The sequence below is a fragment of the Taudactylus pleione genome, unplaced genomic scaffold (genome assembly GCF_031769625.1).
Source record: "Taudactylus pleione unplaced genomic scaffold, aTauple2 ptg000135l, whole genome shotgun sequence".
Lineage (NCBI taxonomy): Eukaryota > Metazoa > Chordata > Amphibia > Anura > Myobatrachidae > Taudactylus > Taudactylus pleione.
This window is the reverse complement of record NW_028284537.1, coordinates 4,652,501-4,677,726: the sequence shown is the minus strand read 5'-3', so window position 1 is coordinate 4,677,726 and position 25,226 is coordinate 4,652,501. Positions and strand designations below refer to the sequence as shown.

The following is a 25,226-nucleotide window of genomic DNA, read 5'->3' as shown; positions in this document are numbered from 1 at the left end:
TGGAGGACCTAACGAAATAGCAGCCCGGCGTCCCAGTCTCCTAGCAACGGGTCTGAGAGGAGTGACCAGAGGCTGTTGTTAAATAAGGCGCAGGCGGCTTGTGACACCTGGTCAGCTAAACGATTGAAGGGAGCTACCCAAAACTGACCTGTCTAGCTACCTGGGAATAGTTCAACCAACTTCGATTTTTTCACTTCATTTAAAAATGAACATTGACCTTCCCTTTGGCACAACGCATATTTTAGATTTATGGTTTGCATGTGAGAAGTTTGCAAGTTCTCCATGAGAGCACATCAATGCCTATAGTACATACATTATTAAATTACTGCATACCACCTTGACAACATTTTATTTGCAAAACAAAGAAGATTTATTTTGCCATCACCTTGTAGAACATTTCCTGCCTAATCATCCCCTGTGTGGTCTGGAAACGTCAGTATGGTGCCAGGCCTCAACCAAAGAACGTGATAAAATTACCGATCGCCATTAAAACTTTAACATCATTGTTTAAGGCAGTGAGGCCCCCGTCCGTCTGAAAGTCCAACTGGCTCTTGCTTTATTAGGTAAAATAGGTCTCTAATCTTTAAACAAGCCATTTATCCGAAGGGGAAAAACAAAACAAAAAATCTAACATGTTTTATTAGGTGGTGTTTTGGAATGAATACAGAGCATTGGTAAAATCGTCACAGTTAGCAAGTTAATCCCAAGAGGTGCAATATCTGTAGAGGGGTGTGGGGAGCCTTAATTAAAGCTCTGCACTGGTACTTACAGTTGGGTTAGTAAGGGGAGTCTGAATGATTTGACAGGAAGCTGGGAGATTCTGTTTTTGCTCAGACGAAGTGTAAGCAGAGAGCGTGACAGCTTGTCAAATGCTCCAGGCTCCAGGCTGTTCAGCTTGTTGCTCCCCAAGTTGCTGTGCAAAAAAGAAAAAAAAAACTCAACTATTCAATTTCAGGCGGCGTGACATTCGTGAGTGATGAGTGGGGCATTCTTTGCAGAAAAATACCATTGCATTATCTGTAACAAACATGTCATACAATATATATCTTATTATACAATTATAAATACAAATTGTGGGCCTGATTCAGAGCTGAACGCTCTGACCAGAGCGCTCGCTCTGAATCAGGGCCCTCCTCCATGAAAATGGAGAGGCCTCCTGGCCGCTCGTATAGCTGTGGGTGACCACCCACAGCATATGCGAGCAGCCAAAAAGATGGTCGCGATGGTCATGACCATCGCGACCATCGGACTTGCGACGGAGACCCTGCGGTAGGGTCTCCCTGCCACAAGTCCTGGAGTGATTTTGGCTCTATCAGAGCCAAAATCACTCCCACTGACATCACTAGTGATGTCACTGGGGCCGGCTTCAGACGGTAGGCGTTCCCATAGGAACGCCTCCGTCTGGCAGGCACGCCCCCGGCACGCTCACCAAAGGGGGCGTGCTGTCAATCAACATAGACAGCACGCCCCCTTTGGTGCGAGACCTGGAGCGATGGAAAGCCTGTCGCTCCCCGGGTCTCGCGCATGCGCACGACGGAGCTCCCTCCGTCGTGCGCATGCGCAGTGGGGAACATCGACCCGCTTGCGAGCGTACTGCCGCTCGCGAGCGGGTCTGAATGACCCCCTGTGTTCCTCCCATCCCCCTGACCTGATTTTTTTTATAATATATATATCTATCTCGAAGGATTTCAGGACATGCGCAACAAAGTCTTCTCAGTCCAAAAGAGAAACAGTCTGATCCCATAGCATTGGTGCAAGATGTTAGTGCAGCCTCTTCAAACAAGCCCGTAACCAAGGGCAACAGGGTCCGATTCATGCAATAAAGCGAGAGCGTGCACATATGAGCAGAATGTCAAAAAGACTTTACTATAATAAAAAAAGCTCACATACATCTAAAAAATCATTGTAGAACACAATCACTTAGCCACTAGGTAACACTAATTGGCTTAGTGATTGTGTTCTACAATGCTTTTTTAGATGTATGTGAGCTTCTTTACTAAAGGAATCTTTTTGACATCATGCTCATATGTGCGCTCTCATTTTATTGCGCATATATATATTATATAGACACACACATAAACGCAGGGCTATTTTTCTGGAAAAATAGGTTCAGGAACTGGGGGTGGAGCTATAAAAAACAAATATATATTATATGTACGCATATTTAGCATGTAGAATAGAACGCACTCAAAAGGGACCTTAAAATAAAACTTATCTTATGGAAAATACATTTTGGCCCCGGACATTACATCATAGTTAATGAGAGGCTCAGGAACGGAGTTCCTGCTGAAAAATAGCAAAATAGCACTGTATTATGTATGAATGTGTATATATATATATATATATATATATATATAAATATATATATATATAGATGTATATATTTATGTATATATTTATTTATTTATTTAATCAAGCTTGCCTACTTTTGGTAAAGTGGGCCATGTACTGCTACATCTGAGGGGCACGTCATAAAATGGACTTACATCCAAATGTAAATGAGCCCCAAAGCAGTTGGTACGATCTATTTTTTGATGGAAACACACTGATACTTTTCAGAAAATGCATGTAGCCATAGGGATCATTGTTCCTTATAACCAATGCAGGGAAATCATACTAATGATCCACTTTGAATGTAAATATTTCTGTTTGTTTTTATATCTAACATCTTCATAATGGGGGTAATGTGAAATCAGGGAGATTGCTAGGCTTTTCAGGCAGTCAGGGAGATTGCTACTATTTCAGGGAGTCTCCCTGACAATCAGGGAGAGTTGGCAAGTATGATATAATATGCGTGATGACTGGTATTGAATAAAACCGAAATGTTGCTTATAACAGCCTGCTTGATGAGTTTGTTTTGAAGTCCGGGAGTGCCACCCCTCTTGTCCTGCTACATGCCCCCACATGCGATAACATGAGGAAGTTTGTTTACAAACGAAACGCGTTGGCGGTTCCTGGTTACATTCATTCGAGCTCACACCTTGGAGGCAGCATTACGGAAACCATCTGAATTTGGTACCATTCAGTGGGATTGCGTTGGACTCCTGGCTTTGGGTGAATCATGCTTGATTGATATGTTATAGACCAAGTTTTTATCTTGTACGTGTCTCTAACCATATCTTGTGAATTATAACGTTTTGATATACTACCCTATGATCTTCTTCTGGTTTTTGTTTTTTGATGCTGGGCAAAGTTCTGGATATCCTATGAAAACTGTGTCCTGACTCATCATTTCATTGATTGGAATTATGATAAACGTAAATATACAAAATTAAATGTACGCACATTATTTATTGTTGAAAATACTCAGTGTCTAAAAAATACTACACTATTAGCGCCCTCTTGTTTTGTTTTTATGTTTTATCTTTAGATCCAATCTGGCAAGGATCGTACAGGAGGAGCAGCTTTCATTTCTCTTTTTTAAAATATCTATTTTTAAAATATCTGTATTAGTAGCGCATTGAGGGTTTGTGATTGTATGTATGTATGTATATATATATATATATATATATATATATATATATATATATACACACAAAATGTATTTTATTTACTTGAAACTACATTGGAGAAACTGTAATTAGCATTTTACTTCTGCTCATTATTACTCATATTTAATCTGTAGCTGGGAAAGAGTGTTGTCTCCGTCTTGTTGGTATGAAGAGGATGCAGAATAATAGATGTAAGTTACCCAAACATCCAGCTCAACAGGACTCCAAAAATATGGAAGTTGCGCCAAGTCAATGGCCCTTTTCTCACAGACCTGTGGGTAGCAAAGATCTGACAATTCCCGTGAGGTCACATTACTTACAGCTCCTTTATACGCAGTCGTAAAGGAAATGAACCATTGTGAATTTTCGTTATTTCATTTGAACTCAGATCCAAGGTCTCCAGTGCAGTGTATTCAGTCAGCTCATTTTGCTCTATACTCCGAATCTTATTGTGGTGCCTGCAAGAAAGGAAGATGATCTCATCATAATGAGGGACCACAATCAGGCCTTGCACAGTAACACTCTCTCCTCTGGGAATTCTGGTAGTGTTAAGAGTAAGACGGCTCCTGTTATCGCAGCCAGTGCCCAGTAATTTTAAAACATAAAATAAGCGATCAAATGATCATAATGTCTGTTAAGATCAAGTATATGGGTCTCTGGGTGGAGGGGTACCGAGATTTTGCTCCTAATTTTAAAACCAAACATCAACATAAGTGGTGTCCTTTTTCCAAGATGAGAACTATAGATCAATCATTATGGTGTTTAATTTAGTAACTGTTCCTGCACAGATCAGCACGTTAGTTTCAATCTATGATAAAAATGTAATCCCTTAAAACGATTACTTGCTTAAAACCATGGAGACACCCCCACTATTTAGTATAACTTGCTGCACCTTTTTTCCCCAGTGCAATCTGTGGACAAGCCCTGAGGATCTGCTGAGCCCCGTTGGACTTTATTCATCGAACAGGAAGTGAACATGCTCCTATCAGCACAAAAGTGACTTCTATAAGATGCTGCTGAGTCAGACCTTCCCCGGGGAAGCTGGACAAATTCTCAGGCCGGCTGCAGATGATGTGTTTGTTCAGGTGGGAATTTAATGCAAGTACAGGGCAGTGGTTGGATACATGAACCCAGGAAGCCCGAAACATATAAACCAGTGCGCAGTAATCTAGAAGGATCGCTCCTACCATCAGTGAAAGCAGATAAACCCCTAAAACAAATAGTACACAACCCCCCTCCTCAAAAAAACACAGTGGTTAAAGTGTGACATTACAAGTGATATTATGCTAAACGTACTTGAATGGCCGGGGGCCGCCAAGCCCCCAAAGCTTAATGGATTTTGATAGGTTTAAATTAATTCTACCCCTGCTTTTAGATGCTATTTAACACTTTTTAATATAATACAAAAAAAAAAGTGACAGCACTTTTTTTTTTGTTTATTATTTTGCTAAATACTGTTAAAAAAGTATCTAAAATTATGGCTCAATGTCCTCAACCTCTCCCATGTTACAAACACACATAGGACAGATAGACACACACAGGACAGGCTGAGAAAGAACATCCATTATTCACAAATCTGGCTCGGTCAGTAAAGCCGGTGGCATGTTAGAGCGCCAGGTTCATTCTATTGAGGGGAAGTTGGTAATAAAAGTATTGCCTATTTGAATTAACTTCTACATTACAATGTGTCTACATTACAGAGTTATACAAGCGGCAGCCATTTTTCTGGAGTCCAAAATACTGAGATCTATGTAAATAACTCAACCACTACAGCTTCAGCAATGGAGACAAATTTGATTGCGACAATTGATCACCAAGTAATGAGTCCTCAAAGGACATACTGTGAGAAAAAAAAAAGTCTAAAAAAAGACCAATACTTTGGAATAAAAATACTATTTTAAATTTTAAGCTATTTTATTACTTCCAAGATTTAAAGAATTGCCTCAAATATGTGGTCCTGGATATGCCTATATTTCAATATGCACAGTATTATTAATAAATTAAAGTTGCTTTGTATTTGTTTGTTTTACAAAAATAAATATATAACCATTGGGATTGTACTAAATGATGGAGAATATTGTACATAGGGCAACAGTAAATCAAACTTATTGTGAAAGAAGCATATTTGCACATTGCAGAGACTTGTTATAGTAGATTACACGGTGACATTGTTTCGCTTTAGTAAGCATCTAAGGCAGGGCCGGCTCGAGGCACGTTTGACCAGTGAGGTCGAATAGGGGCGCCACCCCATTGAGGGCACACCCCTCCCAACCATTCCTGATTTCAGCGGGACAGTCTTGTTTTTCGGCCACTGCCCCGCTGTACCATCAACAGGGCGAAGTGTCCCGCGGGCGGTTGGGAACCACCACCGCCGCAACTGTGCCGGCCCCGGAGAGGGAGAATGGATGCCGCGTCCATGCATGCAGCATCCATTCAGTGCAGGAAGAGTGCTGGAGAGCAGCCCAGCTACTGACGTAGTGCTGGGCTTGCCCCAGTCTGATGTTAACTGGAGGTGTGCCATACGGGCATGCCCCCAAATAACTTCATTTAGGGGGTGTGGTCTATGGTAATTAGGCCACGCCCCTATGTGGACACACATCTCATTTTAGAAATATTAAGAGTGAAGTGATCTGGAAAAGATTATCATCTGGTTCCTAAGTCTCAAATAGATTTCACCCAGCTTCTATTTGCAGCATTATGAAGCATATTTGAGGACTAACTTGGAATAAGGACATTGTTGAGAGGATGATTATCCGTTTTTCACCAGCAGTCTATAAAAGGTGAAGGATAGGTTTGCCTTTCTTTATCACCTTGGTGTTTATGTATGAAGATGTACATGTAAATGAGAAAAACACTGGAGGGTACTGATAACTAATTTATCTGTGCTGAATTACACCGAATATTAAAATGGCCGTTCTCAAGTGATGCACTTTAAGCTCTGATGGATTATGGGAACTTTCCCTTATGGGATAATTATAAAATACCTTTATATGTTTTACATACTTGTAGTCGATTTATCAAGGCGATTTTAAAAAACCTCCAGTAATCGTTGTTACAGATTTATCAATCTCAAAAAGTATTTTACAATCCTTCGCTTTCTTCTTAAACCGTTTTAGCAAGTGGATTTAACAGTAAATTAAAAATTACAATTATTATATTTTCTTCTTTTCAAGTCTCCATAGTTAATTTGCCCTGTCTGTTGTTTATTGGTGTTTCACTATGAAAATGAAAGATTAGCCAACTCTATAAAAAAAAAAAAAAAATAAAGTTTGTAATTTTATAAAAGACTAGAATTATTAAAAATGGTATAATCAAGAACACTGGGCCAGAGATTTATTATATATTTATTAAGGTTATGGTTTTTTATATTTTTTTTTTCTTTTAAGAGCAGAATAGTTTTTAAAAGTACTAAACAAAATTAATCGTGGAGTTACGACCAGCGATTGATTTATTTTACAACGGCATAAAAACTCAGCCATATTTGTCTTAGCTCCATGTAGAAGTCTGCTAGTCATTAGACACTGCTTGAAAATAGCTTTTTAAACTGAGTCATTGGACGTTCTATATCAGCATAAAAAGTAAAAGCACCTTTAGCACCGTCGAGTCTCAAACTCGACATCGGAGTTTGAAATCCATCCAGGCGGCTTGTGATAAAATAGTTTTCCTTTTATTTTACCTTCCTGGTGTTTTCCGTGAAACAAGAGCTGGCTGTCAAAATAGAGCTGGAAAAATAATTCAGTCACTCGAGCTGGAAACTTTCAATGCTTGAGGCCGCGTTTTATTTTAATACGAAACGTTTGTGATGTCACACATGTTTAGGGGAAGGACTGCACAGAGACTGTTAGTTTGAGGGGTCGTTAAATAATTTGTTACATAATTAGCCAGATTGAAGGAAGGGGGAGGGGGGTAGTCCATGGAGTCCAACCTATTTTCATATGACCTGGCTGTGCTGATCCAGAGAGAGATCGGCAAAAAAAAAAAAAACAGAAAAACAGCTGCCAAATTCTTCTCTCTGAGGGCAAAAAAATTATTGGGTGACCCTATTAATGGCGATCACATTAAAGTACTGCGATCACCTAGCCCAATAATACATTCTCATAAAAATAGCTGGATACCATTTGTAATAGAAAAGTAGAAACTAAAATGATCCAAGCGGTTTAGTCCCAAGCGATAAAACCTTTAAACAATTTGTTGAATTAGGTGGAGACATTTTGTTGCAGCCGACGTGCGCATTACATGACCTTCTTTTGCGCAATGCAGGGAGGTCATACAGCGCCAGCAACACACCTTATACAAGACTATGATGGGCATTTTGGTCTACTCAAGCTCCAGCCAAGGCCGGCCCGTGCCCCCTTAAAGTTGTAGGAGGCACCGGACGCTGCACTTTATGGGGTCTATTTACTAAGCAATGTTAGGAGACAGAGTGAAAAGTGATAAGAAAGTGATAAGGTGCAGCCAATTAGTTGCCAACTGTAATTTTTCAAACACAGCCTGTGAAATGACAGTTGGGAGCTGATTGGCTGGCACCTTATCACTTTTCATTCCGTCTCCTAACACTGCTTAGTAAATAAACCCGTATGTGTGGAGCAGGGATGGTTTTCCTCTTCGGCATGTATTGACAGGCTATGACATTATAGCCTAGGGAGGCACTACCAACAGTTGGAGCAGCCACGGCACATCTCTACTGGCAGCTGGCACACTAAAGGCGGCACTTGCCCTGATTCAAGGTTTTCCTTAACTTTCAAAAGCTGGTGGAAATTAATGTCACCCAGAAGTTTGTGACATCGATTTGTTTTATCTTGTAACATTGGTTTACTCTACAGTAAAATACACAATAATGTGTTATTAACCGATAGGTATCTCACCTCGATTATAGTTAATTTAATAACAAAGATGAATGGTAAAGTGCAGCACTTTTTATATTAAGAAGCCCCCACATTCAGCCCTTGGAATGTATAAAAGGTTTCCTATTCTTGCCTCAGGCAATCAAGAAAACCTGCACTGCTGTGTTGTCCGACTGATGTATATTCCTTTTTAGACAGACTGGTTGCTATTGTACTTTCTACACTACAGCTCCCCATAGATAACCAGAGTGCAAAATAAGAGACATAGTGAAACTGGATTGCATCATTACTATTATAATGTATCTTTTCTAGTGCTCTACCTGTATTGTATTTTCTTACTGTAGAAAGGTCAGCTTCTGTCCTGACACGTACTCCCATAGAATTCCCATAAAAATTAATTAAAGAGAGTTAACATTTGCCATATTGAAGTACAATGACTCCGCAATGTCCTCTACTGCTGGGCACCGCAGCTCGACAGTGGTAGGGCAATGCCAGCAATAATGGGAAAACCTGTGCCATCTCTTACCTGGTTCAGGTGTTGGGGGAACGGGGGGGGGGGGGGGTTCTTTGCTAAAAACTGGCAGTTTAGTGAGACACAAAGCATACTGCGACACTTATTGTGCAATGTATAGCCAAAGTGCTATTTGCAATAAAATCATCACCAGACAAAGACTAATCCCAGTTAATTTCAAATAGGGGAGACACTCCCTTTATAGGACATGATTCAGCTTGGATCACAGTTGCTAATACGCACATAATCGGCCGATTGTTGCGTACTCCGCATGCATCGCAGTGCCGTGCAAGAACCAGCCACTCCCGATCTCAGTGCCTACGCAGACCTATCACAGAGTGACCGTCAGGAAGTGGCATTTGTGAGAGGTGACGGGAGGGGGTTGGCGAAATGCAGGCGTGCCAGTGCGTTTGAACGCTGTTGCAGGGGTGTGCATAAATTAGCCACTGTGATGCCCTACGCAGCCTGAGGTCTCATAGCGTGCGTGGAAGTAAGGTCAGGGCTTGTGCAAGTGTGCGTGAGGCTGCGATTGTACCGATGTTTTCACAGTCTTGCTAAACATTCCGGATCTGTGTAAGGTAAAGTGGGCGTCCTTATGTTGTGCTGCGACGCCATAGCGATCACAATGAATTAGCATATTATCGCAGTTGAACTGCGTGCGTAATCAGGTGCGATCGCACTAGCTATACAAGTTATCTCTAGTAAAGGGAGATAGATATAGAGTTCAGAGCTTCATGATGTGGGGTTAGGGGGAGCCTGCGTTTATAGTAATATCTATCACATGCATTTTAGAGAATGTAAAAGTGAATCACTGCTGAATAATTCAAAACAGATTGTGGATCCCAAATACCATATAGGGCAATAGGAGTATTTTGGAAATAGCATCATTATTACTGTGATTAGGTGCCAGATCCATAATTGCAACCAAATGTGCCGCATGTAAGCAATTCCACTAAAGTACTAACCTTGATTAAACTAGTTTGTTTCTAATGTATAACATGCGGTAAAGGCCTTTGTTACCAATAATTAGATTCTGTGTTCTGTTATTTTTTTACTAAAGATTACAGATTTTGGGCATTAAGAATGTATTAGAGGAATATTGTTTCTGGATTAGTGCGGTTAGATCAGGGTTTACGAGTAGGGTTGAAACCAGAAAACAGATTGATCTGCAATCTGAAATTCTTGCCTGGCGAATGCGGGTCAAATAATGAGAACAAGCGAGGGACAGACAGATGCTGCTTGGGAGAGGGGATACAGGATGCACTATGACATGTTGAAATATATACTGTATGTTACATTGTAAGGAGACGAGCAAAAGTGGATTGTAACAAAAGATCAAATGGTTTTTACAAGCGCTAATATATATCAAAAACAGTGCAACAAAGCTACCATATAATGTCACTTAAATAATAAGTGTACTTCTCTACAACTGAAATGCACATTATATAGGCTGAAATAATGCGCTATCAATTAACTAGGTAGTAGTGCCGTGAACCTCATGGTTGTTGGAAATGTGTGTGTACTGGTTTGTAGGTGGAGCAGAGTTTCAGTACACACCAGCGGATGTGGTTTTACTGGCGTTATTCGAGATGCAGCCGTACTCACTGTTATACACTGGTTTGATGGAGCCGAGCAGGGTGATCTACAAATCACCAGCCGTGAGTGTATCTGGTACCAGGGATGCTAGAAGGCATCGTGAATGGAGCCAAGTTTCCCACTGTGACACTCAACACAGTGACAAGATGGAGCCGCGCATATGCAGGAGCCAAGTCCGGCGGCCATCTTGGTACAGGGAATGAAACCTCCCAATAGTGCACTTTCAACAAGAGACACTTTTTTTGTGTGTGTACCATGGACTATTATGGAGCAACCATGGACTATTATGGAGTAGGGAGTGAAATGATACACTGTCGAGTCATTTCTTGTGTGTCCCTGTTTAATGGATGCCCTGGTTTCCCCACAGTAAAGCAAAGCAGAGCACTGTGGAGCCTTATCAACCACAATGATAAAATTGCACATCAAATTCCTGCACAGTGTCTAAGACTCACACACATACTGCAGCTTTCATAAAGCACAGAAGTTCTATGGGAAGGTTCCTTGTAGAGCTTTGCTAATGACCGTGCCGCCAAGGCTCTGTTAAAGCACGCGGTTATGTCTACGCATTAAATAAAAAGTAGTTCCCCAACACTTGTGTGTACGAGTCCCAATTATTCTTTCATATCTATAGCCATTCTGCAGAGCGAAAAAATCCTTCCGTGTCGCTCAGTCTGTTTAATTACAATTTAATGTGGATTGATCTGGACAGTAATTAGCCAGTAAAACAGATTGATTTTTTAATAGACTAATACTCTCTGTAGTGACAGTGTAGACCTATTGATTTAGTTTCAACAGTAAATACTCTGCAGAAAGCTGCTTCGCCCTTTGTGAACCATCTAATCCTATTTTCCACTGCCTTAGCCACCCAAAGGAGGGTTCATTAAAGTTTGGCTTTTCCTCAATACATAATTAGTAATCCTCTGTAGCACTGGGCAGTAGGTTTCTTACCGATTATTAATTACTGGAGTTCCCAATAATTGTATTAATGCATATGGAAACCAGAACAGGCTGATACTTTATCTTCAACCACTTTATCGCTATACAAGGCTTTGTAAATAGACAACTAAAGGTGGGTACATACTATACAGATATATCTGCAGATGATGGTCGTTCATACACACTGAACGGCCATCATCTGTGACTGGCTGCGGGTCCCGGTGGATGGGGGGCATGTCCCGGCCCCCTGCCCGCAGCTGCCGCTGTGTGTGACCGCACGTACACACTTGCCGATGAACAGATATGTCTGCAGACATATCTGTCCATCGGCTGTGCAGCACAGCCAATGCGATATGCCTGAACGACGACATTCACCGACATATCGCGGGTACACACTGGCCAACGGGCAGCAGATATATTGGCCAATATATCTGTCAATGTGTATTTTACTACAAAGATATTACTGGGCTAAGCTTTTTGTGTGTGTTGTGTTTATAGTTATGGTTTCGTGATATAATGTACAGATACCTCAACAGAAAGAGAGAGAGAGATCGTCATGTTTGTATAATATGAAATATGTGTAACACATTAAATGAATATCGATGGTGATATATATTTATCAAGATTCAATAATTTTGTTATTGTCTAATTTTCCTCATTTGACCATTTATCAAGTTTAGTTACAAGTGAAGTTTTACATGATTACTTTTATGCAGCATGTAGTGGTCCAGCATTGGGCTAATAGGATCTTAGTTAGCTTTAAAATTTGATTTAATTAAAAAAAAAACAACAACACACTTTTCACTTGTTTTCGCCTCTTAATTCTGTGGCTTTCAGGGACAGTGATTCTCTGTTGACAGCTGAAAGAAAATGGAGTGCCGGGTACCAGTGGGAGCTTAGCCTTGTTTGGGACAGAGAAAGGATTCTCTTTTACAAGTGTTAGTTAGTAGAAAACTTGGGAGTATTTTAAAAGACACCTTGATGTCATATTGCATTGAAACTGGTGCTTTCATTACTCTCAAATTAAAAAAAAAATGTTTAATGCATTTTCTCCAAATCCCAGTAGTTATCCGTTAATTCTCCAGCACTGAATGGCTCCGTATTTGTGAAATAGCAGGGGGACAACTAATTGACCACTTTCTTTTAAGCACAACATATAATAGAAGAACATCTGGAAAGTAGAAGGAGGTCCTTCTGAAAGGCTCTGTTGGAATTCGGCCTGGGCTTCACAGCAATGTGAGTAGAACAACTCTTTTCAAGCAGCTTTATATATCTTATGCTTTGTAAGTATTTAAAAAGAAAAGAGAACATAAAAAAAACTTTCAGTTAATTAAAATGTTGAAATGTAAAATAAAGATATATAATAAGTGCCAATGAAAGGAGAATCTGTTGGATGTCCACTCTCCTATATATCTACATCCATTTGTGGCGGCTTCAAATTCTTACTGGGCAGCAGTTTTATGCCACCACTAGGCACCGTGTCAGTCTCAAGAGACCATATACTATAAAACTGAGCTGTTCTTATATGGAGAAATATGCCTACTACTCACACCTGCCTAGCTACCCCCAGCATTCCCCAACCTGCCTAGCTACCCCCAGCAAGACTCCACCTGCCTAGCTACCTCCAGCATCCCTCCACCTGCTTAGCTACCCCCAGCATCCCTCCACCTGCCTAACTACCCCCAGCAACCCTCCACCTGCCTAGCTGCCCCCAGCATCCCTCCACCTGCCTAGCTACCCCCAGCATCCCTCCACCTGCCTAGCTACCCCCAGCATCCCTCCACCTGCCTAGCTACCCCCAGCATCCCTCCACCTGCCTAGCTACCCCCAGCATCCCTCCACCTGCCTAGCTACCTCCGGCACCTCTCCACCTGCCTAGCTACCCCCTAGTGTCCCACTACCTGCCTAGCTACCCCCAGTATCCCTTCACCTGCCTAGCTACCCCCATGTTCCACCACCTGCCTAACAATAACCTGCCTAAAGGTGCTTACACACTAGGCGATGTGCTCACGATGCAATATCGTGAGCGATTTCCCTTGAACTCTCCCCGGAACTCCAGGACACGATATGGTGCTTAAAAGTATTCAATCTATCGTGCTGCCTTACGATTTCCAGCGCGTTGTGTACGAGATTGGCAGATCTTGCCTGCTGTAGGCAAGATCTGAAGATGCAATGTACGACCCATGGGCACGCGCATCGGCATCGTGAGTGGACACTCACGATATGTACATATTTTACACGATTTGTCGTTCCAATGCATCTAAATCTGGCGAATCGTGTAAAATATCGTCTAGTGTGTACGCACCTTTACAATCCCCGGCATCCCTCCACCTGCCTGACAATCCCCGGCCAAAGTTGCCAGATTGTCCCTTTAATAAGCAACGCATGAATTACACAGGTTCTGTGGACAACAGACTTATAGGGTTATACCCTTATTACTCAGCCATCCACAGAACCTGTGTAATTCATGTGTTGCTTATGAAAAGGAACAATCTGGTAACCTTGTCCCCGGCATCCCTCCACCTGCATAAAACTCTCTGTATCCTTCCATCTGGCCAACATCGGCCGGCATTCCTCCAACCCCACCTACACAACTGCCCCCAGCATCTTCATCGTGACAAGTAGACCACAGAACTAAGCAGATGAACAGTTAGCAAAAGAAGTTTAACTCTATCATTTTAAAATAAAACTGCCCTATTCAGACACTACATAAAAATATTACCAATCACCTTTAGAGGCAATTTGTATTAATGCTATAATTTAACTTAATTGAATTTATACACATGCAAAAATAGAAGATAAAATTTAGTTTACCCAGGAAAGACCAGAAATTGGCGAGGACATTACACCTTCCCAATCTGGCCCTTTGCCACCATCAATCTTAGATCTACAAGCTATATAAACACTTTTATTGATGGAGCACCGTGCCAAGTCACCTCAACCGTATTTGTTAAGTCTTTTTTTTTTTCCACTTGAAAGTAAACACAGGTGAGTAAATCTAAACTGAAAAATGGAAGGAGAGTGCATCAGCCTCTAAGAAAATGCCGACCGATAGTGCTGTCGGATAAAATGCCAGTTTAGTCAACAATAACCTCTGTGACTTACTTAGAGTAAATAAAAGTAGACTAAGAGAAGCACTTTCCGGCACAGGCAAATCAAAGCTCCAGCGGTTAAATGAAACACTCAGGCCATTATGAAATGCGTCACCGGATCTAAGCTCCGACAGCATCAGGTTTTTAGATGGGAGGCAGAAAATTTAATAGCAGAAACGGCCTCTCAGTTAGTAACCTAAAGGTACTTGTCACTTGTACACTGTGGAGGCAGACATTTTGTGGGCTGGACCAATACTCATTAGAATGCAGCCTTTCAATTGCCTGAAACAGTGACACAGATGCCTTGGACTAGAAATCAGTGTAAAAATGTACAATACCAAATAACTGGTCTCAGTTCAGAAGGTGATAAATAGGAAAAAATAGATGAATTGTTGACGTTTTATCATCTCTTTCAATATTGAGCATTAAAAAGTTTGAGATGATCGGACACCAATCTTCCACCGGGTTTATTGTGAACATCGGTGTCCACCAGTTCTCTAAGCTGAGCTGACATGCATGAAAATGCAGGCTACTGATTCTTCATTAGGACCAGGTGATGTCAAAGAGATAAAGTACCAACCAATCAGCTCCTGTCACTTTACAGGCTGTGTTTGAAAAACGATAGGCTGATTGGTTGGTACTTTATCTGTATTCCAGTGTTTGGTACATCTCCCCCACAGTCACTGGATCCTAATGAAATGACTCCTTCATGTCACTGTTCTAAACCAATGCTTTCTCATGGCTGCTTCCGCTATTTGCGGGTGACAAGACACAAGCTGGAATGTGGCGCTACTTCTCATAGTGCAATCTATATGGCAAAAGGATTCTAGAAGTCTGTCAGTGCTGCTTGCTCTGCTACTACGCCAGCTACATACATACTGTACATATGTATAACAGTAGGAAAAAGGTTCATAAAGTCACTGATAAGCAAAATCACATTTTATCAAATATTTTAAAGCGGTGTGATAAGGATTCAACTTACAATGACAGGCTCATAACTTGTGAAGAAGCAGGTCCAAGGGACGGGATAGCAGTCAGTTCATTGTAACCCAATTGGCTAAAAAATAAAAATATATATAGTACAATTAAATAAATATATATATATATATATATATATATATATATATATATACACACACACACACTTAAAAAGAGATAAAAAGTCACCCAAATACATTGACAACAGCACTAGAAGACATATAGCTCTCACGTACCACTCAGATGGTGAAAATGAGCTGATTTAGGGGTCTATGTACTAAATCTTGGAGAGAAGTAAAGTGGACGGAGATAAAGTACCAACCAATCAGCTCCTAACTGTCTTTTTTTTTTTTTTTTTAAACCCAGACTGTAAAGTGACAGTTAGGAGCTGAATGGTTGGTACTTTTTCGCTCTCTAAGGCTTAGTACATAGAACCCTTAAAGAAAAAAAAAATGCTGGTGATGTAAAATTGCAATCTATGTAAAACCACAATTTGCTTCTATTAGACAAATCTTATCTATAAACTTCTAGGACAAAGATTTACGTATGAAAAATGACAATTACAATCTGATTGCTTGCTATGCTATGGGCAACAGAACACAAGGCAGCAGTTTAGGGTGGTACAGCCTGGAGTCGCTTAGAGTAACATGAGAAATGGGACTGGGCTTAGGGGAGAGAACAGGACAGATGGTTGATAGAGCCGTGCTGCCAATGGGCTCCATTTTGTATACCGTTCACCATAGTGGGCACTGCTTTCTGTAGTAGTCGTATATGCAAATTTTGCATATTTGCCACTATAAATGAACTCTGCTTTGTGTACTAGCCGCCAGAGAGGTGATATTGTACCTCAATAACCAGAATAAGGAACGCCCCCAGATTTAAGATGGCAGGCCTGTACACAGCACTCATTTAGTCAAAACATTACAGAGTTCTCTAAGGGGTCTATGTAGAGAGAGAAAGTGCCAAACACTCAGCTCCTGTCACTTTACAGGCTGTTTGAAAAATGACAGTTAGTAGCTTATTGGTTGGTCCTTTATCTCTCTCTCCAAGGCTTAGTACATAGGCCCTTTAGAACAAAAGGTAGATTACACTTCCTGCCCCAACCCACTTCATCATAGCTCCACCTGCTAAGTACATCCTTGTTGAAGGTATAGCATTTCCTCTAGAACAGTTTCTGATATCCGATCCTCCACAAACATCAACAGTGCATGATTTACAGGTCTCCTCACAAAAAACACAAGTGAGGATCCGTATCACCTGTGAATATTTTAAAGTGTAATTTACACATTAATCTTTTAGTGGTCCTTAAAGACCAGATTTAAGGGGTCTATTTACTAAACCTTGGATGGAGATAAAGTGAATGGAGATAAAGTACCAACCAACCAGCTCCTAACTGGCATGTCACAGGCTGTGTTTGAAAAGTGACAGTTAGGAGCGGATTGGCCATCTCCATCCAAGTCTTTGTAAATAGACCCGTTAAACTTCAAAAGGTTTCTTAATGTATGGTAAATATATACAGTGGGAGGCATGTATGAAAACACAGTTCACTTTGTATAGTAAATGCTGTTACCCGTAGCAACCATATACTATCTTATTTTACAATACAGTCCAGAGAAGCTAACACGTGATTGGTTACTATAAACAATATCAATTTGTGTTCACAATTATCACCATCGTCCCTGTTTATATACAAATTAGACCTATGCCCAAGTACTGCAGCAAGTTGCTTGTGTGATCTATTATATAATGTTATTATATAATGTGCCAGACTATTAAACCATTTTTATTTTATTTGTTATTTCCTTAGCTACACAAGCTTTTCCAAACCTGAATGACAACAGAGGGGGGGAGGGGGGTGTTTTTATAAATGAGGATCTCAACTAGTCCCTCATTACTTGGTGCCATGTTTGAAGTCTTTATGAAAGGCTATTTATTTTACAGACGGGTATACTTTCACACGAAAATACAAAATTAATTACCTCTTGTGTTTATCTGATGAGATATTCCAGTACAATTTTTTCGACTGGCTCCGTGAAAGATGGGGGCTCAGTCTGTGGCCACCCTCATCGATTCTCCACCACGCAAGCACCATACTGAAGCAATTACCTGCTCAACTCTAAACTGGGACCTGAGGCACCTCTTACCGTTGCTGAAATAGCAGTTTTGTATTATACTTTACAAGAGCGCACTTTTCCCAAGGTGCACATTCTGTGGCAAGAGCCAGGGATGAAAATAAAGAGAGGAACCAAAGAAAATAGCAGACACCCACTAGATATTCTGTGGTGGCCTTTTATTTATTAAAGAAAAATATAGGTGGAGCATGCATACTAACATAAGCACATTTTGTGGTATAGGACATCAGGATATTAATGGGGACCTAAATGAACAATCTAAATTATTTGCATTGTAAACCAGATACAAAGAACTTGGCAAGTGAAATAATATGGTAACCTCATCATATTACCAAAATACACAGTAGTTAAGTTTAGCCAAATGATCTTGTTTTTAAAAGAGAGGTATCGAACACTGCAGAAAACACCTGGCCGGGTAAATCTAATGGGGAAACAAAGAGGGCCCCTGCCCATCTGATTGCCTTTTCCCTCTTCTACCTCCAGAACTTCTCCCACGCTGCTCCCCACCACAGGAACTCACCCACTCTCTATATCAGACTCTCCACCTCAATTCAAAGCTTCAAGAGAACTCTTAGAACCCATTTCTTCATCAAAGACTACCAGTTCTCCTCCTAACCAACCGATGGCATACCTGCACATGGACTCACCCCTTTGTGTTACACATGTGACTGCCACTATCGTATAGATTGTAAGCTCTCAGGAGAGTGGCCCACTTCCTTCATGTACTCTTCTGTTCCTTAAGTCATCATCACCTCCCTCTTGGTATACTTTTTGCTATTAGTGGCTCTGAACCTGTCTGCTCCACACATCAACTGGGATACAGTCTAAACCATTGCAGACTTTCTAGTTACATTAACTGTATTTGTATAGAGGTGTTACTGAATATATATTTTTATATACTGTACTATGTACGGCACTTTGGGCCCTTTGTGATGCACTATAAATAAAAGAGAAGGAAGGCATAATAAATAATGGTGCACTTGAATGGACAGGACACACCTACTCCAATCAGGAACCACAGAATGCTAGGGAGGACTTTGATGGTCTACAGGTAGAGGTACTGATGTTCTTCCTCCTTTGACCACAGCTGCTACCAAATAATGGAAGGGGGTCCCTGGGTGAGAGAAAGCCTGTCAAAATATTAATTGAAGATTACCCACCCCTACAATGGGAAGACACCGACAGCACCTAGGAGATAATGGTGGAGAGCTAAAAAGGAGGCTGGTGCTACAATGGGGTTTATTACAGAGGGAGTGACTGCTTTACAGATTCTCACCTCTAGACAAATATAAATCTTTTTTAAGAAAACTGTACTGGGCTACAAGACCTTTCTGTAAGTGATACAGAGTAGTGTGTTATGACAGATCCATCAGTAATGAACTTATCCTCGGCTGATCCATCCATTCTATGTACACCGCAGAATTACCCAGGAACACTACATGTCCATATAAATTGGTTTTATTGGTGTGCTCATGATGGATTCTAGCTAAACATTCTTCATTTCTGCTTCCCGTTAACAGACACCCTGTCCGAGGATGGAATAGCAGGGATAGCCCCTATAAAATATTTATGGACCAGCTGCCTTTTTGGTGTCAAGTGAAAACGGAGACAGTTAAAACCCAGAGTAGACCATTTGTGTCTTGCAGGCTGATGTATTAAAGTAATGCTAATCTCCAAATAACGCGCATGAGTGTAAGTGTCGGGGATTAGGCACAGGCTTTGCTGATCGGGTCCACAGTGTTAAGGGGAAAGATAAAGTGCACAAAATAATATTTCCACAACTTACGGTCAAAGAGGTTTGTAGTATTATTTGAATTATATGAATTCTAAATGAACAGACGCACAGAGGTAGATGTGCTAAGCCTTGGAGAGAGCACCAACCAATCAGCTCCTGTCATTTTTCAAACACAGTCTATACAGTGGCAGTTAGGAACTGATTGGTTGGTTCTATGGGCGTGATTCAGAAGGGATCGCAAATGAAACAGCGTACGCAGATCGGCCGATTGTTGCGTATTGCGCATGCACCGTGCGTGTGCGGCAATCGCACTGTGATTGCAGATGCACTGTGGAATCCACCGCAGAGTGAGTGACAGGCCGTGAGTGTTTGGGGGGGGGGGGGGGTGAGGGTACAGTGGTTTGCAGAAACGCAGGCGTGCCTGTCTGTTGGAACGCCGTTGCATGGGCGTGTATAAATTAACCACTGCGATTGCCTACGCAGCCTGAGTACTCACTGCGTGCGACGAGACTCGCAACTTCTGCCAGAGGTCAGACCTGCTGTAATTGTGTGTGAGGGGCCGATGTTCTCCTATGTTACCGATGTACACGCAGGACTGCGAGGTATTACGGATGTGAGAAGGCCCTATATCTCTTCATGTTATCTCTCGACAAGCTTTGATAAATCTACGCCATACTACCAACCAGTTTCTAACGGTAATTGTTCGAAGAGAGCCTGTAAAATGACAGTTAGGAGCAGATTCCTTGGTACTTTGTCTCACTGTGGGGGAGATGTACTAAGCCTTGGAGAGAGAGAGAGAAAGATACCCAGAGCGAGCAAGGAAAGGGAGACAGACAATGGAAGTTAGTGTCAGATAATTAGACAAAAAGCAAAAAAAAACAGCATATGTAATGCTTAAAACTAAAAAAAAATTTAAATAATATTTTTCCCTCTCACAATAAACATTGGCCTATTGAGATAAATGGTAGATAACATACTGTCTTTTTTTATGTTTGCAAAAAGGACACTTGCTTTTTTGGATATTCTTAGCGGTAAATTTACTAAAGTGAGTTTTTAGAAGTGGAGCTGTTGCCCATAGCAACCATTCAGATTCTAGCTCTAGAAGGTGCTAGTTAAATGTAAAGTAGAATCTGATTGGTTGCTATGGGCAACATCTCCACTTCTAAAAACTCTCACTTTACTAAATGTACCCCTCAGAGTATTACAGGATGGAGGGACCTGGTACTGTAAATTACATTGCTCTTAAAGAGTTAAAATAAATCCTTGCCTGAATTGATGGGAAACAGAGCCTAATCCTGATATCCAATATTTTTTCTCCATTTACAGTACGTAAATTCATGAGGGACATTAGTTTCACAGTCACCAGAGAAAGTGACAGAGAGCAACACAGAATACTACGGGAGGGGGTGAGAGAATTCTCTGTTACTTCCATTAGACGTAGGGACACCTAATTCAGGGACTCTGAAGCCAATTTGATTTGGGAGAGATCCTTCCACGCTCACATACCGTGTATGGCTATAGAGAGAAGAATTATATAGGATTGTCTTTAAGTCATTTGGCACCCAGCAACAAGAACACTGGTTTCCTACTTTACATCAGTAGGAGTCACAGCTATGACCGTCCAGGGCTTATCTGACCAAAAAATAGAGGTTAGATATATTTTTTTTCTTTAAGGTACTGAGAATGACTGGGTTTACAGCAGGACAGAGCATTCTTGAGAGAAAACAGTCATCTAAAATGCACCCGATGTTTGTACGCGGGGAGGGAGTCATTTTGCACTGATGCTGTATACTTCGCATTACTGCCTCACAGCGCTGAGGTTTTGGGTTCGATTCCCACCATGGTCCTAACTGTGTGGAGTTTGTATATTCTCCCCATCGCTTGCGTGGGTTTCCTATGGGTTCTCAGTTTCCTCCCACAAAACAAAAATATACTGGTAGTGGTAGGTTGATAGGCTACTGACAAAAAAATTATCCCTAGTGTGTGTGTGTGTGTGTGTGTGAGTTTACATGTGGTAGGGAATATAGTTTGTAAGCTCCACTGGGGCAAGGACTGTTGTAAATGGCCAAACTGGAAAGACAAATAAAATAAATACAATTTTGTGGGCTGATCTAATGATTATGAAACCTTCCAACTGAGTTGGAACAATCCGCTCCTAACTGCCATCTCACAGGCTGTGTTTGAAAAATGACAGTTAGGAGCTGATTGCCTGGTACCTTATCACTTTTCACTCTGTCTCCCAACACTGCTTAGTAAATAGACCCCTTAGTCTGGCACAAAAGTGGTACGTTGGAACCTTGAAGTGGATGGGCTACAGCAGCAACAGAAGGAGACACCGGGCTCCACTCCTGTCAGCTGGGAACAGAACACTGATGCTGCGAGTGCAGAGGCTCACCAACGCTGGACAGCTGAATATTGGAAAAACATCGCCACATGCAGGTGGTAGGGTAAACGTGAATCCATCCTGCCTTTTTTTTTTTTCAATGGTTAAAGTTGAGGGTGGTATAATGATGTGGTGGGGACTGATTTCTTGGCACACATTAAGCCCCTTAATCCCAATTGAGCACTGTTTAAATGCCATAGCCTAGCTGAGCAAAGCAACTGACCATATGAATCCCTCTACCCCTCTCCTAATGGCTACATCCCGCAGGATAACACGCCATTTCACAAAGCACGTGTCATCTCAAGCAGGTTCCAAAAATGTGTTCAATGTTCTCCAATGGCAGTCACCAGATCTTAATCCAATAACAAAAACCTTTGGGATGGGGCATAACAGGAGATTTGCAGAATTAACATGTAATCGAGTAATCTGCATCAGCTGCCTTATGCCATCATGTCAACTTGGTCCAGAATCTCCGTATAATGATTCCAGAACCTTTATGTTCATCAATTATTAATTTATCAATTACAGTCTATAAAACTATAGGTAGGAGCCGATTGGTTGTTATGGGCAACTTCTCACTGCGTGATACATAAACCCCATTGTACCTAATAAACTGACCGCTAAGTATATGTATACATAGTTTTCACTCTAGCTCCGGTGGCAGGCAAGGCGCCGGAGCTAGAGAGGGCACTTCCGCGTGTGCGCTGAAGGTGCGCACGCTCCCGAAAAGGGGGTGTGTCCATTCAAAAGGGGGCGTGTCTATAAGACGCATCCCCTTTTCGGCATTCTTGGGGGCGTGCCCGGCACTTACGGACACGTCGGGCAGCCCAAAAAGCTGCGCCGACAGGGAGAATAGATGCCGGGCGCATGCGCCGAGTCTATTCTCCGGCGGTGACCGGGACACTGCGACTCGCGGGTGAAGACGGCACCCGCAGGCTGTGAGGGCAGGGCGCTATTTGCCCTCCTTCTGGAGGGCAGGGTGCTTTTTGCACTCCAGAAGGAGGTCAGGGAACCGTGCCCCACTAAAACAGCCTAGCGGGAACGCTACATACATAAAACATATACACACACAGTGAGTATAGTAATAATCAAGAGGACGATTGTTCCTCTTTAAATATAGTGGCCCAGGTGAGGAATTAAGGCACACATCCACTAGACGATTAAATTGAGCAATTGAACGATATCGTAATCATTCAAAAATCATTCGCAAATCGTTTGAAAATCGTTTAGAAAAATGTCTAAAACGATCAGCGATGTGCGCTCCCGCTGGTCGTTTATACATCTATCATCGGGCAAATATGTTGCACTATCTGACGATAATGTCAGGTTCAGCATGTTTGCAGATGATTGATTTCCTACACTGAACGACTGCTCGCTCAGTGTAGGCGCAAACGACTGCACGATTACAATGTCGTAATCATGCAGACGTTTTTTTCATGTCGGGATGTGCGCCTTTAGAGTAGGTCTAAAAAGACCTCCTGGAACCTCACTGCCATAGCCAAAACAACTCAAAAAGAGCAATAAATAATAGACAGATAGGGACGTAAAAAAAAAAAAAAAAGAAAAGCAAATCTGCTGATGTAACTGAACAGACAGAAGCTAGTGCCCAGGGATGGGGTGTTCTGTTACAACTCTCCCGCTGAAGTACCAGAGACCTCTAAAAATGCTTCAAAAGCTTCAAATAAATACTCACACTTCCCGTAGCCCCAGTAGCTCCACGAGGGCGGCCGCATCGATCTCCCTCAGCTTGTTGTGGCTCAGGTTTCTGTTAAAATGACAAAAAAATAAAAAAAAATAAAAAAAAGTGAGAGAGGCAACGGAATCAGCACATGGCAGTCACTGAGGTCAGCAGAAACCTGCCTGACGATTATTCTGGATCGCATGGGGAAAACGATCTGCTGTTACACAAGAGCACTTAGGTAATGGCAAAGCAGTTTTTCAAACTCCGCAAACAAGCCAATTACAGAGGCACTATAAGGATACATGAAGTGCCCTGTATGCTACGTTCCCCGGTAATTAAATCAGCAAATTAAACTGCATTACCCGGTCTTTTGTTTTCATTTATTTTCTTTGGTTTGAAGAGCCAAACAAATCAATCTTGAAGCATTTAGTCTGCGACAGGCTCATTTGTCTGATTTCCCAGGCATTAGAAGTATTATGGCAATTAATGAGACATCTGTAACACTAATCAGTTAGCAGACACCTTCAGGAGACAGAGAGTGCACATTGTATACAGGCTGGTCTTGGAAAGAATGCTGGCTTTACAACAGAGGAGGTTCACTGTGCACATGTAATAAAGTGATTAGAGTAGTATTCTAATGCTGACGCCTATGGTATGTAATGAGCCTTGTATCATGTTATAGGATAGAACTGAGGCCCTGATTCAGAGTCGTATGCTCTTTCAGAGCGCTCGCTCTGAATCAGGGTGGCATTATTTTTGTGTCGGCCTCCTGGCCGCCCGTTAAGCTGTGGGTGACCACCCACAGCTTTTGCGAGCGGCAGGTGATGGTTGCGACCATCGGGCTTGCGACGAGACCCTTGTGGTAGGATCTCTTCCATCGCAAGCCCCAGTGAGCTTCCGGCTCTAATAGAGCCGGAAGCTCACTACTGAGGCTGCCCCCAAATGGCAGGCGTTCCTTCGGGAGGCCAGGCACCCTCCCTGCCCGCCTCCAAAACGGGTCGAGCTGTCAATCACAATCGACAGCCGTCCTGTTTTGGTGCGAGACCCGTAGCGACAGAGTGCCCGTCGCTGGCCGGGTCTCGCGCATGCCCACGCCGGAGCCGGCACAGTGTGGGACCATCGACCCGCTTGCGAGCGCTGAATCAGGCCCTGAGAACATTAGGCCACCATCATCATGCAGGACATAGGCAATGTTATTAGTCATCTGCTGGAATCAGGGGCAGCTCACTGACAGACTACTAAAGCTGGTTACCCTATAAAGATTTAAAGCCCCGAAGGTCATTTACCAGGCCGCATGCCATGGCCTAAGCTAGCTCCTGTTAACATACAAAGGTGTCCTTATACATCTTTGCTAAAAATCCCCTCTTGAGTCTTTTCTGCCGAAAATGTGTCTAAGGGCCTGATTCAGACCCACTCGCGAGCGGCTGTCCGCTCGCAAGTGGGTCAATGTTCTGGACTGAGCATGCGCACGACGGAGGGAGCTCCGTCGTGCGCATGCGCCAGACGCGACGAGCGAAGGAAAGTCCTTCGCTTGTTGTGTCTGATCAAAGGGGGCGTGCTGTCGATGTTGATTGACAGCACGCCCCCTTTGGTAGGCGTGCCGGGGGCGTGCCTCCCTGACGGGGGCGTTCCCACGGGAACGCCTCCCCTCAGAAGCCGGCCCACTGACATCACTAGTGATGTCAGTGGGAGTGATTTTGGCTCTGATAGAGCCAAAATCACTCCGGAGCTTGCGGTTGAAAACCTCAACCGCAGGCTCCGGCTCGCAGTTTCGATGGTCGCGATGGTCACGACCATCGCAGCCATCAAAATGCACGCTCGTATAGCCTGTGGGTGGTGACCCACAG

At 42.3% G+C, this 25,226-nt stretch overlaps 1 protein-coding gene across 1 annotated transcript in view; it reads right to left on the bottom strand.

Moving 5' to 3' along the window:
* Window positions 1-25,226, bottom strand: part of LRIG1 (leucine rich repeats and immunoglobulin like domains 1) — a 110,359-nt gene that overhangs the window by 35,258 nt on the left and 49,875 nt on the right. The window contains exons 2-5 of the mRNA XM_088473381.1: window positions 23,392-23,463; window positions 15,453-15,527; window positions 3,812-3,949; window positions 770-913 (exon numbers count right to left, since the gene is read on the bottom strand). Coding sequence (XP_088329507.1) covers window positions 770-913; window positions 3,812-3,949; window positions 15,453-15,527; window positions 23,392-23,463 — 429 coding nt within the window. The remainder of the gene's footprint in view (window positions 1-769; window positions 914-3,811; window positions 3,950-15,452; window positions 15,528-23,391; window positions 23,464-25,226) is intronic.